This window comes from Scyliorhinus canicula, chromosome 15 (assembly GCF_902713615.1).
Source record: "Scyliorhinus canicula chromosome 15, sScyCan1.1, whole genome shotgun sequence".
NCBI lineage: Eukaryota > Metazoa > Chordata > Chondrichthyes > Carcharhiniformes > Scyliorhinidae > Scyliorhinus > Scyliorhinus canicula.
Genome location: NC_052160.1, coordinates 647,168 through 666,785, shown reverse-complemented (window position 1 = coordinate 666,785; position 19,618 = coordinate 647,168). Strand labels below are relative to the sequence as shown.

The 19,618-nt window shown below is 44.5% G+C and overlaps 1 protein-coding gene across 1 annotated transcript in view; it reads left to right on the top strand.

Moving 5' to 3' along the window:
• Positions 1-18,244, top strand: part of iqck (IQ motif containing K) — a 132,035-nt gene extending 113,791 nt beyond the window's left edge. Inside the window, exons 8-9 of the mRNA XM_038819251.1 lie at positions 492-606; positions 17,979-18,244. Coding sequence (XP_038675179.1) covers positions 492-606; positions 17,979-18,100 — 237 coding nt within the window. The 3' untranslated portion in view covers positions 18,101-18,244. The remainder of the gene's footprint in view (positions 1-491; positions 607-17,978) is intronic.
• Positions 18,245-19,618: the final 1,374 nt, after the last annotated feature.

Genomic DNA, 19,618 nt, shown 5'->3' with positions numbered 1-19,618 from the left:
CGTCGGTGGTGGAGGCATTGCATGTTTGTGGATGGCCAATCAAGCGGGCTCCTTTGCCCTGGATGGACCTCTACATATAAAGGGTGGTAGATGTTTGGAACCCCTTCCACAAATGGTAATTGATGCTAGATTGAGTTATTAAATTTAAACTGAGATTGATAGACTATTAACCAAAGATATTAAGAATATGAAAGAAAAGGGGGTATTTGGAGTTAGGCTGAAAATCAGCCCTAATTTCATTGATGTAATGGAACAGGCTTGTGGAGTTAAATGTCCGACACTTGTTCCTGTAATGTACAATATAGTCTTCTACTGACGTATGTGATCTAAATTGAAACAGCATTAGAACACAAAGCAACAGAACATCAGAGCTGTTTTAATCAGTTTTCTTTCAAATAGACCTGAAATAAGAGAGTTGATGAATGATTAAAAAAAAATGATCTGACCTAATTTCCCCATGTTTTTGAGTGTATCTGATTGTGTTGTCGCAGGTTCGCTGTGATCCTGAGATACAAGAGCTGCGACAGTGGCAAAAAGAACTCAAAGAAGAAAACCGAGGTTTTCAGAAAAAAGTCATTGCATTTTGGGCTGAACAGGAATCGAAAGGTGACATGAGTTTGTATCAAGCCTTGAACTTTAATGCATTGTATAAGATAGTCTCAACAGATTTCCAGAAGATAATATTCTGAGACAAATCCGCAATTAAATTATCATTCCAGCCATTGATCTGGCAACACTAATTAGTCCCAGTCAAACCAGGTCAGTCAGTCACTGTTAGTACCTCTCAGTTAAAAATAACTGAGCTACTAATCCAGAAACCTGGACTAATCTCCCAGAAACACAAATCTACCATGATAGCTGAGGATGTAACTCAATCAATAAATAAAAAGCTGTTGTAGTGATCATCTATCTGCTTCATTAATGCCCGTCAGTGAAGGAAATCTGCAGTCCTTATCAGTCCAGACTACATGTGACTCCAGACAAATAGCAAACTTTTAGCCTCCTAACTACTTTCCAAAATGGCCTAGCAAGTTGTTCAAACTGCTAATACAAGGTCAAATAAGCATTAAACTGAACAGACCACCCATCACCACACTCAGGATGTACGTACTCCACACAGAGTGCAGGAGTTCAAAAAGAGCAGCTCAACACCACATGTGGCATTAGGGATGGACAACGAACTCTGATCCAACCAGTGACATCAACAAATTCCCTGAACAAAATGTTTAAAATCTCATTCATGAAATGAAATGTCTAAAAACAAAGGTGCTTTCACAATGGACAGGCCAATCTATTCCACCAAATTATCCTTTAAACTTGAGTTGCAGTTGAGTCCACTGCATCCCCCAAAACATATAGCGGAAGCAAAGGTGATTCTGGTTACCATGTTGAAATCAGGAATAGGTACGAGAACAGAAATTCCCTTCCATAAATCTGCACTGGCCGCAAACATATAATTTTCTAAACGCCCTGTTACCTCATCTATGATAGTATATTGTAGTATTGTCCCTGACGTCAGGCTAACTGGCCTATAGTTCCTTTCTTGAATAGCAAGTTACGTTTGTTACCTTGCAATTGACAGGCACTATTCTCGAATTTCGGAACTTCTAGCAGATCAAAACAAACATCTATTATCTCTGCAGCCATCTCTTTTAAAATATCAAGATGTAGGCCATCAGGTCCAGGGGATTTGTTAGCTTTCAGTTCTATTAACTTCTCCAGTATTTTCTTTGCAATTACTAATTTATTCTAGTTCCTCATTCTCAATAGGTCTTTGGTTCCCCAATATTAGACTCATAGGGCAGGATTCTTCGGAATCCGGAGGGGCGGGCAACACCGGCGTGAAGGAGTGGCGTGAACCACTCTAGCGTCAGGCCGCCCCGAAAGTGCAGAATCCTCCAAACCTTCAGGGGCTAGGCCGGCGCCGGGGTGGTTTGTGCCGTGCGGGCTGGCGCGCAAGGGGCTTGGCACCACGCCAACTAGCACCGAAGGGCCTCCACCGGCTGGCGCAAGTTGGTGCATGCACAGGTGCGGCAGCGTGTGCTGGTGTCATCCCAGCGCATGCACAGGGGGGGTTCATCTCCGCGCCGGCCATCGCGGACCGGTACACCAGCCCGCCCAGAGGAATACGTCACGTCACGCCCCACGTCACAGGCCCGCCCGCGGATCGGTGGGCTCCGGTGGCTGGCCAGGCCACCGTGAGGGCACCCCCCGGGGCCAGATCCCCCTGCACTCCCCGGAGACCGCCTGCGCAGCCAGGTCCCGCCAGTAAGTACCCGTCGTAACATATGCCCACGGGACCGGCCGAAAAATGGGTGGCCACTCGGCCCATCACGGGCCGGAGAATCACCGGGAGGGCTACTGCCAGCAGCCACTGACCGGCGACGTGCGATTCCCTCCCCTGCCAAATCCCCGGCACCAGAAAATTCGCCAGCCAGCGGGGGCGGGATTTACGGCGATTCTCCGACCAGGTGGGGGGGTCAGAGAATCCCGCCCATAGCGTTTCACAGCACAAGAGGCCATTCGGCCCATTGTGGTCACGCTAGCCACCAAGCACCTACCTATTCGAATGCCAATTTCCAGAAATATTTTTGTCTCTGCTACCTTGAAGACAGATGTAATGTATTTGCATCTGCCATTTTCTTAATCCCCATTATAATTTTGCTTCTCTGTACCTGTAAGGTACTTTTGAGAATCTCCTTTTTACATATCTATAGAATCTCCATGGTTGGGATGTGGAATGCTGCCTGAGGGTGATGGAGGCAGGGTCAATTGAGGCTTTCAAAAGGGATTGGATGGTTAATGGAAAAGGAAATGATTTTCAGAGCCACAGGGAACAGGCCGGGCAGTGGTTTTAGGTGAATTGCTCCTTCAGAGAGCTAGCTAACATTCCATGTTTCTATTCTATAAAAGTTTTATGTTTCTTGTTAGTTTACTCTCCTATTTTATATTTTATTAATATCGTGGTCATCCTTTTGCTTAATTCTACAATCTTCCCAATCCCCCGCGTTACTATTCTTCTTGACAACATTACAAGGCTCTTTCCTTTAATCTATTACTAACTTCTCTTGCTTTCTATTTTTCCCATTCGTTTTTATGTTTCTTCTTCAGCTGTGTTCATCCAATGGAGGATGTAGACCTCATGGAAATGCTTTAATTTCCTGGGTGGCTGTCGATGAGAGTTTTTTAACATGATTAGTTTTTTGGACAGCTTGATTACATAATTGCGGATTGTCAAGGGAATCCCAAATAAAGATGCTACCAGAACACACTGGAAATGAATAGATCACACAGCCCGTCGTGCCTGCTCTGTCATTCAATATGATCTCGGATTCTGATCTCAATGTGAGTGATCTGGGGTGTCAAATCCACTCCCCAAATCCCTTCATTTCCACAGAGAACAGAAATCTGCCTGTGCCGCCCAAAATATGGTTAACAATGAACTTCCACAACCTTTGGGGCAGAGACACTAAAGATTCACAGGCCTTTGAATAAACAAATTTCTCCTCAACTCAATGCTGAACGCGTGGCCCATTTCAGGGCCTGAATTCCCAGCCTGCGCAAACTCACGGTATCTACCTTGTCAAGCTCCTTCAGAATTTGTATGTTTTAATGAGATCACACCTCATTCTACTAAACTCATTCTACAATTAATTGCATGTCGAGAGGTAAAGTTCTCTCCACAGACATTGTGAGAGCTCTCAGCACAGTTGTCTTCAAGGTCAGCGCTGAGTGCCTTGCTTTATCACAAAGCCCAGGCCATTATTTGACCCAGAAAGACAAGTGCAATGTTCCTAAGAGAGCTATGCAGACACCTGTAGATTGGATTTTCAGTCATATAATGAGAAAACTCATCCATCAGAACCAATTGTAAAATATAACCGAGGTTTTTAAAGCAGAAATGCAGCTGCCTATAATGAAAATAGAAGCTCTGGCAACATCTGTGGAGGGAGAAACGTTTTGTGTCTCGATGACATTTCAGAGCATACAGAGTCAACACGTTAACTCTGTTTCTCCACAGATGCTATCAGAATGTTTTGGTTTTATTTCAGATTTCCAGCATCCGCGGTATTTTTCTTTTATTTAAATGCAGACTGTTTGGCGGTATTCTACAGTAAGATCTAACAATAGTCGGCCAATGTGCTTGTGACACCCGGCAGTATCTGGAGAAAGAAACAATGAACAGCACTAATGAAATGAGCTTGAGATCAAAAAGGCTGAAGATGCACCTTGGTCAGCCACTAAATGCCTTGTACGATACTCTGGTGTCTGTTGTCAGTATTTCCAGGGTCACTTCCTCAACAAGGCTACATTGTGGTGTCCCTTTCCTGTGTGTGTTCCTTTTTTTAAAAATTGGGCCAGAATTTTCTGTTGAATGACAAGGATAAAGGCGCACAACATTGGGCGAGATACTTCGTTCCTGAGGCTTAGCGTTGACACCAGGGCAGGATTCATGAAGTTCCACGAAAGCAAAACTGGCGCCGCACCCAGACCGAGTCAGCAACTTTTCAGGGGCTAGCACTGGCACCAGAAAGAACACAATCGACCCTAATGAGAAACGTACTAGATTTGTCAGATTTGCGATAGACACTCAGGAAGAAGCTGCAGCCACATATACACAATTCATTCCTCACACGCACACACTATGCCAGCCAATGAGATGGCAGTAAGGCGCACGGCACCACACTTCACTGACACCGAGCTGGAGACCCTGCTGGATGCGGTGGGTGAGAGGCGGGCCACCCTGTACTCCAGCCTGGGATTCCAAACTCTGCTCTTCAACAGATAAACTTCAGAATATTCTTTCAAACAATGGTTTCCCTCAGCTATTTTCAGCAAGGATCCACCTCCAGGTTTTTAAATTCTCAGTATTCCTTTTTCTTAAACATCCAGGAGCTTTCAAACTTTCATACAGTCTCTCAGGGATCCAGCCACCAATTTCTTCATAATTGCTTCAGGCATTTATGCCACAGGCTGTCGTAAGATATCACCAACCTTAGGAATGCTTCCAATATCACTGGCTTTTCACTTGCTAACTCCACTAGGTCTACACTTTTCAGCCCTGACTTTAACTTCAATGAGCCTGTACTCTGTCCAAGGGAAGTTCCTCTTTAAGCCTTTTTTACTTCAATCTTCCTAGGAACTTATCTTCATTTTCTAGTTTCTAGAACTGACTGTCTTTTAGTTTCTGGACCTGCTTTCTTGTCCATTACTCTATGATATGAGCAGGGCTGTGAGAGCGACCTTCTCTCTCAATGCTAAGCTTCAACTGATAGGACTTCAGCTAAAACTAAACTCAAAAAACCTTCCTACCCAAAATGTGCCCCAGTTGCTAAGCCACAACTCATTCTTTCTCCAATGCTCTCATTCATCTTCCATGTCATAAACTCTCTGAGCACAATACCAACACAGTTTGAACTGAAACCAAAAACCTCCATACGTGAACACCTTTGTTTAACATAAATTTAACTGGAGTTTTACCCTTTCTTACACAAAAATACTAAGTTAAACTCACTTAAATCTATACCTTATTTCTATTATCAAACAATACAACCATGTATCACTTAAAACGACCTCTGCTTCCTGACATCTCTTTCTGCTGCTTTGTCAACTCATACTTGCAGAAAGTGGTAATGTCACTGGATTATCTACCCAGAGGCACAGGCTAATGTTTTGGGAGCATGGGTTCAAATCTTGCCACAGCTGGTGGAATTTGAACTCAATTAATACATCTGTATTATAAAATATAGACTCAGTAATGGTGACCATGCTAACTTATCAGTTGTTAAGAACCCACCTGGTTCACTAATACCCTTAAGGGAAGGAAATCTGCCATCCTTACCCGGTCTGGCCTACATGTGACTCCAGACCCAAAGAAATTGCCTTCTGAAATGGCCTAGCAAACCACTCAGTTCAAGGGCATTTAGGAACGGACAACAAGTTGCCCACATCCCTTGAAAGAATAACCTAAATTGTTTTGAGTTGAAGATGCAAGTCTAGTGATAGGTTATGTTAAATGCTCAACTACCACGAATTCTGATCCATTATATGCTATCTTCCTACTTATGGAGAGACATGTGAACTGTTTTTGTCCCCTTATCCAAGGAAAGATATACTGGCATTGGAGCCAGTACAGACAAGGTTCACTAGGCTGCCCCGGGGATGGAGGGGTTTTCTTATGAGGAAAGATTGAGCATATTGGGCCTCTACTCATTGGAGTTTGGAAGAATGGGAGGTGACCTTATTGAGACATATCGGATTCTCAAGGGGCTTGATAGGGTAGATGCTGAGAGAATGTTACCCCTTGGGGGAGAGTGTAGGACCAGAGGGTTTAATCTCAGAGTAAGAGGTCGCCATTTCAGACAGAGATGAGGAGGAATTTCATCTCAGAGAGTAGCAAATCTGTGGAATTCTTTACCACAGAGAGCTGTAGAGGCTGGGTTGTTCAGAATGTTCCAGGCTGAGATAGAGAGAATTTTATTCAGGGAGGGAAACCGGGGTTATGGGGAAAAGGCAGGAAAGTGGAGTTGAAGATTATCACATCTGATCAGTCATGATCCAGGGTGGAGCAGACTCGATGGACCGAATGGCCTACTTCTGCTCCTACATCTTATGGTCTTATGTTATTACTAATTGCTGCTATTTGTGCTAGGAACTCATCCGTAGAATAAGAATTAACAGACTCTCTTGATATTTTGATGGTTGGACATGTGCTAATCATGTAACAGCCTAAGGGGGGGGGGGGGGGGGGGGGGGGGGGGGGGGCTGTTAGCAGAAACTGGGGCAACTTTGATTATATAGTTGCCTAGAGGGAAGATCTTTTGCAATTTTCAATGGGATAAATCACAGATTAAAAATATCACCGAAAATAGTGAAATCCCTCCCTTCCAGAATTGCAGATGTTTAACAGTAATCATGGATTCAAAGACGTTGTTTTCTTTACCATTGTTTTTCCTCTATGAATGATGGTTTCTTCATGACCATTCCCCCAAAGCTATAACTTTTCATGTGGAAACATTTCTGCATGCTACCTCAGTGAGAAGGAAGTGAAAAACCTGGCTGCTATGCTGTTGGTGTTTATAATGTGCTGTGCTCCGTGAGCAGGAAGTGTGCACTTTGACTTTATGTCCTTTTTAAGTTGTGTGTGTATGTTGCATAGCTGCAGGAAGCTACTGCAGTGGCAGTCAGGAGCGGCATCTGCAGCTATTTTCAGCGGTTGTATTAAATTTCCATTGAAAGTCAGAGTTCAGATTTCACTGAGTCAGACTATATAAAATCCATGTACAACTGGTTTTTCAAGGACAGAACATGGGTTTGTGTTGCCATGGTTGCATTCATTTAACCTTTAAAGCTGCAGAAGTGCCCTCACAAGACATTTTCAAAATATTCATTCTTCGGATCTGGGCACCCTAGCAAAACCAGCATTTGGTGTCCATCCCTTACTACCCCAGGAAAAGTGGGGCATAGAGCCTCAGGCAGAGCAGATTTAGGACCGAGTTGAGGAGGAATGTCTTCACCCAAAGGGTTGTGAATCTGTGGAATTCCCTGCCCAGTGAAGCTACCTCGTTAAATATTTTTAATGCAAAAGGTAGATAGATTTTTTAACAGTAAAGGAATTAAGGCTTACAGTGAGCAGGCGGGTAAGTGCAGCTGAGTCCTCAAAAAGATCAGCCATGATCTTATTGAATGGCAGAGCAGGCTCGAGGGGCCAGATGGCCTATTCCTGCTCCTAGTTCTTATGAACCACTCCAGCTTGATCTGTTGCAGTCTGTGTAGTGAAAGTGCACAGTGGCACAGTAGTTAGCTCTGCTGCCTCACAGCACCAGGGACCCGGGGGGGCGGGGGGGGGGCGCAGGGGGGCAGCGGGGGGGGAGGGGGGCGGGGGGGGCAAGGGGGGGGGGGGCAGAAAATCCCACGCAATTGCTCCAACTGAGACTGGACCAGAGTTCTGTACAGGTTCAGCTGTACAGGTTCAGCATAACCTCCTTATACTCTCAGCCCCTAGAATACTGTATACTTCCCGTACCAGCCTCCCCGGACAGGTGCCGGAATGTGGCGACTAGGGGCTTTTCACAGTAACTTCATTGAAGCCTACTCGTGACAATAAGCGATTTTCATTTCATTTCATTTCATTTCATACTTTATTAACCACTCTCTCAACCTGCCCAACCACCTTCAATGATTTTTCCACATATACACCCAGCTCCTTCTTTAGAGTTATATCCTTATTTTACATTATCTCTCCGTATTCTTTCTACAAGTTTAGCATCGCATATTTTGAAATCGTGTCCTGTACACCAAGGTCCAGGTTACTAATACACAGCAAGAGCAGGAGCTCCAACAGATCCTGAGGAATTCCATTACAAACCTTCCTCCAGTTCAAAGACATCCATTAACCACTCATATCTGCTTCCTGTCACTCAGTCAATTTTGTATCATTGTTGCTAATATGCCTTTTATTTCATGAGCTTATCAGAATTTTGAGTTGCGTATCCAATACCTCCGTATCAATTTTATACCCTTTGAGTGACTGAATTGCCTCCTTTTTACACCATGGCCTTCGTAGGGATAGATGCAAAATATTCAATTAATTCCTTAGCCTTGACGCGAACTCCATGTGTATAGCCCCTTTTAGATCCCTACTTTTTTTTAAACCAACCTTTTACTATTTCTTGGCTTATGAAGACCTTAAATTCCTTTTTCATTCTCTCTTTGCTTCTCGTTTTGCATTTTCACTTCCGCTCTGAACCTTCGATATTAGCCTGGCCACCTGACACAACACACTTTCTCCGCTTTATCTTAATCTCAATTTCTTTTGTCATCCTGGCTGAAGTGTTTCCCCTGCGTGGAAATATACATTGACTATGCCAAATTCTCTCACTTCTCAAAAGTAGTCCATTGTTCAGATACCGTTTTGCCTGCCAGCCTTTGATTCCAGTTAATCAGAGCCAGACCATTCTTTCCCCATTGAAGTTAGCTTTCCTCCAGTTAATTATCTTTACTTTAGGTTGTTCCTCATAATTTTCCATAACCAATCTAAACTTCATGCTACAATGATCACTGCCTCATAAATGTTCCTCTCCTGATGCTTCATCCACTATAATAGAAATTAAAGATTGTTTAAATATTTGCCCACTGGATGTGGACATCATTGGCAAGACCAGCATTTATTGCCCATCCGTAATTGCACTTGACAAGGTTGTGGTGAACTGCCTTCTTGCAGCAATGCTGTTAGGGAGGGAGCTCCAGGATTTTGACCCACCGACAGTTAAGAAACAGGGACATATATAACAGGGTTCGCACAGAGTGCTGAATTTAGTGCATTTGAGTGCTATAGTGAGAGTTTGGTGACTGAGAGAGTTAGGTGAGGAGGGAGCAAGGTGCTCCTTTCATTTCATTTCCACAAAGAGTGAGAAGGGAGCCAGGAGTTTACAGAGAGTGCAGCTGACTGGGAGCAGAGTCGGAGGGCGGAGGTCCAGTTGGTCCACAGGGCAGCCATATTCTGTAAGGTAAGAGGGGTGAAGAAGTTCCTCCTAAACTCAGCCCTAAATCTACTTCCCCTTATTTTGAGGCTATATCCCCTAGTTCTGCTTTCACCTGCCAGTGGAAATAACCTGCCCGCATCTATCCTATCTATTCCCTTCATAATTTTAAATGTTTCTATAAGATCCCCCCTCATCCTTCTAAATTCCAACGAGTACAGTCCCAGTCTACTCAATCTCTCCTCATAATCCAACCCCTTCAGCTCTGGGATTAACCTAGTGAATCTCCTCTGCACACCCTCCAGTTCCAGTATTTCCTTTCTCAAGTAAGGAGACCAAAACTGAACACAATACTCCAGGTGTGGCCTCACTAACACCTTATACAGTTGCAACGTAACCTCCCTAGTCTTAAACTCCATCCCTCTAGCAATGAAGGACAAAATTCCATTTGCCTTCTTAATCACCTGTAAACCAACTTTGTGACACATGCACTAGCACACCCAGGTCTCTCTGAACAGAGGCATGCTTTAATATTTTATCGTTTAAATAATAATCCCGTTTGCTGTTATTCCTACCAAAATGGATAACCTCTTTGTCAACATTGTATTCCATCTGCCAGACCCTAGCCCATTCACTTAACCTATCCAAATCCCTCTGCAGACTTCCAGTATCCTCTGCACTTTTCGCTTTACCACTCATCTTAGTGTCATCTGCAAACTTGGACACATTGCCCTTGGTCCCCAACTGCAAATCATCTATGTAAATTGTGAATAATTGTGGGCCCAACACGGATCCCTGAGGGACACCACTAGCTACTGATTGCCAACCAGAGAAACACCCATTTATCCCAACTCTTTGCTTTCTATTAATTAACCAATCCTCTATCCATGCTACTACTTTACCCTTAATGCCATGCATCTTTATCTTATGCAGCAACCTTTTGTGTGGCACCTTGTCAAAGGCTTTCTGGAAATCCAGATATACCACATCCATCGGCTCCCCGTTATCTACTGCACTGGTAACGTCCTCAAAAAATTCCACTAAATTAGTTAGGCATGACCTGCCCTTTATGAACCCATGCTGCGTCTGCCCAATGGGACAATTTCTATCCAAATGCCTCGCTATTTCTTCCTTGATGATAGATTCCAGCATCTTCCCTACTACCGAAGTTAAGCTCACTGGCCAATAATTTCCTGCTCTCTGTCTACCTCCTTTTTTAAACAGTGGTGTCACGTTTGCTAATTTCCAATCCACCGGGACCACCCCAGAATATAGTGAATTTTGGTACATCATCATTAGTGCATCTGCAATTTCCCTAGCCATTTATTTTAGCACTCTGGGATGAATTCCATCAGGGCCAGGAGACATGTCTACCTTTAGCCCCATTAGCTTGCCCATCACGACCTCCTTAGTGATAACAATCCTCTCAAGGTCCTCACCTGTCATAGCCTCATTTCTATCAGTCGCTGGCATGTTTTTTGTGTCTTCCACTGTGAAGACCGACCCAAAAAACCTGTTCAGTTCCTCAGCCATTTCCTCATCTCCCATTATTAAAACTCCCTTCTCATCCTCTAAAGGACCAATATTTATCTTAGCCACTCTTTTGTTTTATATATTTGTAAAAACTTTTAGTGTCTGTTTTTATATTCTGAGCAAGTTTACTCTCATACTCTATCTTACTCTTCTTTATAGCTTTTTTAGTAGCTTTCTGTTGCCCCCTAAAGATTTCCCAGTCCTCTAGTCTCCCACCAATCTTTGCCAGGGCTAGGGCAGTTGCATGCTCCTCCTGTAGGATGTGGGTGATGAGGGATACCACTGGTGTCCCCGCTGACTATACCTGCGGGAAGTGCACCCAACTCCAGCTCCTCAGAGACAGTGTTAGGGAACTGGAGCTGGATGAACTTCGGATCATCCAGGAGGCAGAGGGGGTTATAGAGAAGAGTTACAGGGAGGTAGCCACACCCAAGGTACAGACCAAGAGTAGCTGGGTTACAGTCACGGGAAAGAAAACAAACGGGCAGACAGTGCAGGGATCCCTCGTGGCCGTTCCCCTTCAAATCACGTATACCGTTTTGGATGCTGTTGGGGGGGATGACCTACCGTGGTAAGGCCTTAGCGGCCAGGTCTCTGGCACGGGTATGGCTCTGGGGCTCAGAAGGGAAGGGGGAGAATAGAAAAGCAATAGTAATAGGAGATTCAATGGTTAGGGGAATAGATGGGAGACTCTGTGGTCACGAGCGAGACTCCCAGAAGGTATGTTGCCCCCCGGGTGCCAGGAATGTCTCGGATTGTGTCTTCAGGATCCTGAAGGGGGAGGGCGAGCAGCCAGAAGTCGTGGTGCACATTGGTACCAACGACGTAGGTAGGAAAAGGGGTGTGGAGGTAATAAACAAGTTTAGGGAGTTAGGCTGGAAGTTAAAAGCCAGGACAGAGAGAGTTGTCACCTCTGGTTTGTTGCCGGTGCCACGGGATAGCGAGGCTAGGAATAGGGAGAGAGTGCAGTTGAACACGTGGCTGCAGGAATGGTGCAAGAGGGAGGGCTTCAGGTATTTGGATAATAGGAGTGCATTCTGGGAAAGGTGGGACCTGTACAAGCAGGACTGGTTGCATCTGAACCAGAGGGGCACCAATATCCTGGGAGGGAGGTTTTCTAGTACTCTTCGGGAGGGTTTAAACTAATTTGGCTGGGGAATGGGAACCGGATTTGTAGTCCAGCAACTAAGGTAGCCAATATTCAGGACGTCAAAGCGTGTACTGAGGCAGTGGGGAAGGGAACACTGACAGAGGAGAGTACTTGCAGGCACGGAGATGGGTTGAAGTGTGTATACTTCAACGCAAAAAGCATCAGGTATAAGGTGGGTGAAGGCATGGATCGGTACTTGAGACCACGCTGTGGTGGCCATCACGGAAACTTGGATAGAAGAGGGGCAGGAATGGTTGTTGGAGGTCCCTGGTTATAGATGTTTCAATAAGATTAGGGAGGATGGTAAAAGAGGTGGGGGGGGGTTGGCATTGTTAATTAGAGATAGTATAACAGCTGCAGAAAGGCAGTTGGAGGGGGATCTGCCTACTGAGTTAATATGGGTTGAAGTCAGAAATAGGAAAGGAGCAGTCACCTTGTTGGGAGTTTTCTGTAGGCCCCAAGAAAAGCAGCAGAGATGTGGAGGAACAGATTGGGAAACAGATTTTGGAAAGGTGCAGAAGTCACAGGGTAGTAGTCATGGGCGACTTCAACTTCCCAAATATTGAATGGAAACTCTTTAGATCAAATAGTTTGGATGGGGTGATGTTTGTGCAGTGTGTCCAGGAAGCTTTTCTAACACAGTATGTAGATTGTCCGACCAGAGGGGAGGCCATATTGGATTTGGTACTTGGTAATGAACCGGGGCAAGTGATAGATTTGTTAGTGGGGGAGAATTTTGGAGATAGTGACCACAATTCTGTGACTTTCACTTCAGTAATGGAGAGGGATAGGTGCGTGCAACAGAGCAAGGTTTACAATTGGGGGAAGGGTAAATACGATGCTGTCAGACAAGAATTGAAGTGCATAAGTTGGGAACATAGGCTGTCAGGGAAGGACACAAGTGAAATGTGGAACTTGTTCAAGGAACAGGTACTGCGTGTCTTTGATATGTATGTCCCTGTGAGGCAGGGAAGAGATGGTCGAGTGAGGGAACCATGGTTGACAAGAGAGGTTGAATGTCTTGTTAAGAGGAAGGAGACTTATGTAAGGCTGAAGAAACAAGGTTCAGACAGGGCGCTGGAGGGATACAAGATAGCCAGGAGGGAACTGAAGAAAGGGATTAGGAGAGCTAAGAGAGGGCATGAAAAATATTTGGCGGGTAGGATCAAGGAAAACCCCAAGGCCTTTTACACATATGTGAGAAATATGAGAATGACTAGAGCGAGGGTAGGTCCGATCAAAGACAGTAGTGGGAGATTGTGTATTGAGTCTGAAGAGATAGGAGAGGTCTTGAACGAGTACTTTTCTTCAGTATTTACAAATGAGGGGGGCCATATTGTTGGAGAGGAGAGTGTGAAACAGACTGGTAAGCTCAAGGAGATACTTGTTAGGAAGGAAGATGTGTTGGGAATTTTGAAAAACTTGAGGTAGACAAGTCCCCCGGGCCTGACGGGATAGATCAAAGGATTCTATGGGAAGCAAGAGATGAAATTGCAGAGCCGTTGGCAATGATCTTTTCGTCCTCACTGTCAACAGGGGTGGTACCAGGGGATTGGAGAGTGATGAATGTCGTGCCCCTGTTCAAAAAAGGGAATAGGGATAACCCTGGGAATTACAGGCCAGTTAGTCTTACTTCGGTGGTAGGCAAATTAATGGAAAGGGTACTGAGGGATAGGATTTCTGAGCATCAGGAAAGACACTGCTTGATTCGGGATAGTCAGCACGGACGTGTGAGGGGTAGGTCTTGCCTTACAAGTCTTATTGAATTCTTTGAGATGACCAAGCATGTGGATGAAGGTAAAGCAGTGGATGTAGAGTACATGGATTTTAGTAAGGCATTTGATAAGGTTCCCCATGGTAGGCTTATGCAGAAAGTAAGGAGGCATGGGATAGTGGGAAATTTGGCCAGTTGGATAACGAACTGGCTAACCAATAGAAGTCAGAGAGTGGTGGTGGATGGCAAATATTCAGCCTGGAGCCCAGTTACCAGTGGTGTACCGCAGGGATCAGTTCTGGGCCCTCTGCTGTTTGTGATTTTCATTAATGACTTGGATGAGGGAGTTGAAGGGTGGGTCAGTAAATTTGCAGACGATGCGAAGATTGGTGGAGTTGTGGATAGTGAGGAGGGCTGTTGTCGGCTGCAAAGAGCCATAGATAGAATGCAGAGCTGGGCTGAGAAGCGGCAGATGGAGTTTAACCCTGAAAAGTGTGAGGTTGTCCATTTTGGAAGGACAAATATGAATGCGGAATACAGGGTTAACGGTAGGGTTGTTGGCAATGTGGAGGAGCAGAGAGATCTTGGGGTCTATGTTGATAGATCTTTGAAAGTTGCCACTCAAGTGGATAGAGCTGTGAAGAAGGCCTATGGTGTGCTAGCGTTCATTAGCAGAGGGATTGAATTTAAGAGCCGTGAGGTGATGATGCAGCTGTACAAAACCTTGGTACGGCCACATTTGGCGTAATGTGTGCAGTTCTGGTCACCTCATTTTAGGAAGGATGTGGAAGCTTTGGAAAAGTTGCAAAGGATATGTACCAGGATGTTGCCTGGAATGGAGAGTAGGTCTTACGAGGAAAGGTTGAGGGTGCTGGGCCTTTTCTCATTAGAACAGAGAAGGATGAGGGGCGACTTGATAGAGGTTTAAAAGAGGATCAGGGGAATAGATAGACAGTCAGAGACTTTTTCCCCTGGTGGAACACACCATTACAAGGGGACAGAAATTTAAGGTGAATGGTGGAAGATATAGGGAGGGCTGTCAGAGGTAGGTTCTTTACCCAGAGAGTAGTGGGGGCATGGAATGCACTGCCTGTGAAGTAGTTGAGTAGGAAACATTAGGGACCTTCAAGCGGCTATTGGATAGGTACATGGATTATGGTAGAATGATGGAGTGTAGATTAATTTGTTCTTAAGGGCAGCACGGTAGCATTGTGGATAGCACAATCGCTTCACAACTCCAGGGTCCCAGGTTCGATTCCCGGCTTGGGTCACTGTCTGTGCGGAGTCTGCACATCCTCCCCGTGTGTGCGTGGGTTTCCTCCGGGTGCTCCGGTTTCCTCCCACAGTCCAAAGATGTGCAGGTTAGGTGGATTGGCCATGATAATTTGCCCTTAGTGTCCAAAATTGCCCTTAGTGTTGGGTGGGATTACTGGGTTATGGGGATAGGGTGGGGGTGTTGACTTTGGGTAGGGTGCTCTTTCCAAGAGCCGGTGCAGACTCGATGGGCCGAATGACCTCCTTCTGCACTGTAAATTCTATGATAATCTAGGACAAAAGGTTCGGCACAACATCGTGGGCCGAAGGGCCTGTTCTGTGCTGTATTTTTCTATGTTCTGTGTTCTATTCCCAAGTCTGGGTGGCGAGTGGCTTGGAGGGGAACTTGCAGCTGGTTTGATTACCGTGTACCTACTGCCCTTGGCTTTATGATCAGATCATAGTTCCAGGAAGAGGCCATTCAGCCGCTTGAGCCTGCTTTCCCATTTAATTAGATCATGACTGCTTTATGTCATAACCCCACCCCCTTCCCTTAGTTCCAGGTCCCTTAATACCATTGCTTAAAAAAAAAATCAATCCCAGTTTTGAAACGGACTTAATCTCAGAAGAGACTTCCCAATTCCTATAACCCTCATGTGAAGCTGACGTCGCTCCTGAACGACCTAGCTCGAATTAGAAGGTTTTTGTTCCGAGGACCGTCCACCGTTGCGTTGTGTTCTCAAAGTCCACCCACCATTCCTGTTGCATATCACAGTAAGCAAGAGACTTCACACCAGTTAATGTGCTAACCTGTTATCATTCCAGCTGACACTTTGCTGCTGTGAGGCACACAATGTGAAATTTTGGAAAAGGCGTCTCATTCCCCAATTATGTTCTGCACAATTGCCAGTATGATTTGTGTATGAAAAATATTCAATTCTCCGTCAGTAAGAATCCACGCAATACATTTAAAATGAAAGATAGTGGCAGTATAAAAGCAAATTACTGCAGATGTTGGAATCTGAAACCCAAAAGAAAATGCTGGAAAATCTCAGCAGGTCTGGCAGCATCTGTCGGGAGAGAAGAGAGCGAACGTTGAGTCCAGGTGGCCCTTTGTCAAAGCTGACAATCATGGGCACTGTGATAATCTCATCCTGCTCCAAATTCACACTGGTAATCTTTGACAAACGGTCATCTGGACTCAACTTTACCTCTTCTCTCCCTACAGATACTGCCAGACCTGCTGAGATAGTGGCAGTAATTTGCTACTGTACATGGTTCAAACTGTCCTAGATTTCAAGTACCTGCAACAGTAAAGTGGTCAATTTTAATTTCTAGAATGGTTGATATATACAGAGATAGAATCACAGAATCCCTAAAGTGCAGAAGGAGGCCATTTGGCCCATTGAGTCAGCATCGACCCTCTGAAAGAGCACTCTACCTAGGCCAATTCCCCTGATGAGATGAGGTGAGAAATGAAAATGTATATTTGAGCACTCAAAAGATAATGTCCAAAGATGTGCAGGTGGATTGGCCATGCTAAACTGAAAATAAAAAGTGTCCAAAAGGTGAGGTTACGGGGATAGGGCAGGGGTGTGGACTGAGGTAGGGTGCTCTTTGGGAGGGTCGGTACAAACTCGATGGGCTGAATGGCCTGGCCGCCTTCTGCACTGGAGGGATTCTATGATTAAAAGGGATATCATCCAGAGTTAAAGTATCCCCTGCCCTTCAGACACAGACACCTGTATATTGTTTAAATATGACCTTTGGTAGGGTTAGGTGTCAGGTAGCAACTGGCGTCAGGATTATCAAATGCAGGAGATGTGTACGGTAATTAAAGTATATATTTAATTTACACATTTTTACTTAAATGTATTAATAGTTTATATGTAATATGTTGAAAACTGAACATTTATATTATTTGATTTACAAAAAACTGCAACGCTCGAAAGCATTGCATCATTTTACACAAATGTAATTTAGGATTTTACACGCACAGAACCACACACAATCTGCTCCCGCTCCAAATTCACACTGCCTGATAATCCCCTCCAAATTCACACTGATAATCTCCCCCTGCCCCAAAATCACACTGATAATCCCCCTCCTCTCCAATTTCCCACTGTCTAATAATCTCCTCCTGCCCCAAAATCACTCTGATAATCCCCTCTCCAAATTCACACTGCCTGATAATCCCCTTACAAGGGGTCACGATTTCAAGGTGAGAGGGGGAAAGTTTAAGGGAGATGTGCGTGGAAAGTTTTTTTACGCAGAGGGTGGTGGGTGCCTGGAACACTTTACCAGCGGAGGTGGTAGAGGCTGGCACGTAACATCATTTAAGAGGCATCTAGACAGGTATATGAACGGGCAGCAACAGAGGGAAGTAGACCTTGGAAAATAGGAGACAGGTTTAGATAAAGGATCTGGATTGGCGCAGGCTGGGAGGGCCGAAGGGCCTGTTCCTGTGCTGTAATTTTCTTTGTTCTCCAAATTCACACTGTCTGATAATCTCCTCCTGCCCCAAAATCACTGATAATCTCTTCCTCTCCAAATTCACACTGCCTGATAATCTCCTCGCTCCAAATTCACACTGATAACCTGCTCCTGTTCCAAGTTCAGTCTGATAATCACCTCCTCCTGCTCAGAATTCACACTGTCTGATAATCTGCTCCAGAGTTGTTTGGAATGATCACAGAGGGTATAAACTGCCAATTTAAAACAGTGAACAATCTTGAACTGGATAAAAATGTTAAACAATACTAAAGTCGATATTATATACAAACTTTGTTCAACAAAGAATTACATTTGTAGTTTGACTGACCTAGTTGTTTGATTTTATTTATAGTTGGACAGAGAATGGAGGAAGTTGAAGAATCCATTCCCACTCCTTCTGAAGTGGTGCCTGTTATCGTGTTTCCACCCACCCCCCATGAGATTATGCTGAGCATCAGAGAAGCTTGTGATTAATAGTCACCATCTTTCCTTCTACAATTAGTTTCAACTGCATTCAATTTGGTTCTGCATTTCAAAAACAATAGGAGATTTGACACTAAGTAAATATAATTGTTATTTATTTTAATAGCATTTGAAAATAAACCTTTTGCACATGCTTTATATTGTCAACATGTGACCTGTCTATATTACACGTATGCACTCCTGCAGATACACACACACACACACTCTGGAATATGAACAGGTTGATTGTCTTTTTAGATATCTTGTAAAAACAGTCCATATGTGTAAAATTCCATGGTATTTTAGAAAAAGCACAATGTGTAATATACTTGTCAATAGTTTGAGCAGCCGTTTAGTTATAAATAGAATTTGTACCAAACACAGGTTTTGAGCTAGAATAGTAGACATTGTAGTAATAATGTGAAAGAGCAAACAACAAAGAAAACTACTTGGCTTTTGTGAGTCATCTGTAAATCTGTGCTTAGATTCTTTTTAAAAACTTGAAGTATAAACTAGAAAGTGGTTTTGTAATTTGATCCGCCAAATAAAACTTTCAACTTGTAGCTACAAGCAATTTGACAAGTTGAACATTTTACAAAGTAATTTTTTCCAAAGTTAAAGTGGACAAATGTAGGGGAGGATGAGCAAACTGACCACAGCCCCGTGGTACCGGGAGCCATTCAAGTGGGAGGAGAAAAAAGAAATGTAGTCGTAATTGGGGAGAATGTAGTTAGGGCCATAGACACAGTGGCCAGATCGAGGATCCTGAAGGTTGTGTTGGCTGCCTGGTGCTTGGGATATATCACAACTGGGCTGCAAAGAAACTTGGAGCGGGAGGGCAGAGATCCAGTTATCGTGGTCCGCGTAGATACCGACAACATAGGGAGAACAAGGGGCCTTTGCTGTTTGTGGTTTATAGAAATGATTTAGGTATGAGTGTAGGAGGATTGATCAGTAAGTTTGCAGATGATACAAAAATTGAAGGGGGATTGGTAAATAATGAGGAGGATAGCCTTTGAATACAGAAAGATATAGACGGGATGATAGTGGCAATCCAAATAAGTGTGAGGTGATGCTCTTGGGCAGGACAAAAAAGGCAAGGGAATACAGGATAAATGACAGGACCCTGGGAAGCACCGAGGGTCAGAGGAACCTTGGTGTGCATGCACACCCATCCCTTAAGCAGCAGAGAAGGTGGATACAGTGGTTAAGAAGGCAGATGGTATACTTGCCTTTATTAGCCGAGGCAAAGAGTTTCAGAGCAGGGAGGTTATGCTGGAATTGTACAAAACGTTGGTTAGGCCACAGCTGGAGTATTGTGTGCAGTTCTGGAATCCACACTATAGGAGGGACTAGAAAGGGTGCAGAGGAGATTTACCAGGATGTTGCCTGGGCTGGAGAGTGTTAATTATCTCTGTGGGTAGAGTTGAGGAATCGCAAAGGTGAAAAGATCCTGATGGGAGTTGTGTACAGGCCCCCTAGCAGTAGTCAGGATGTGGGGCAGAACATAAATCAGGAGACAGAAAAGGT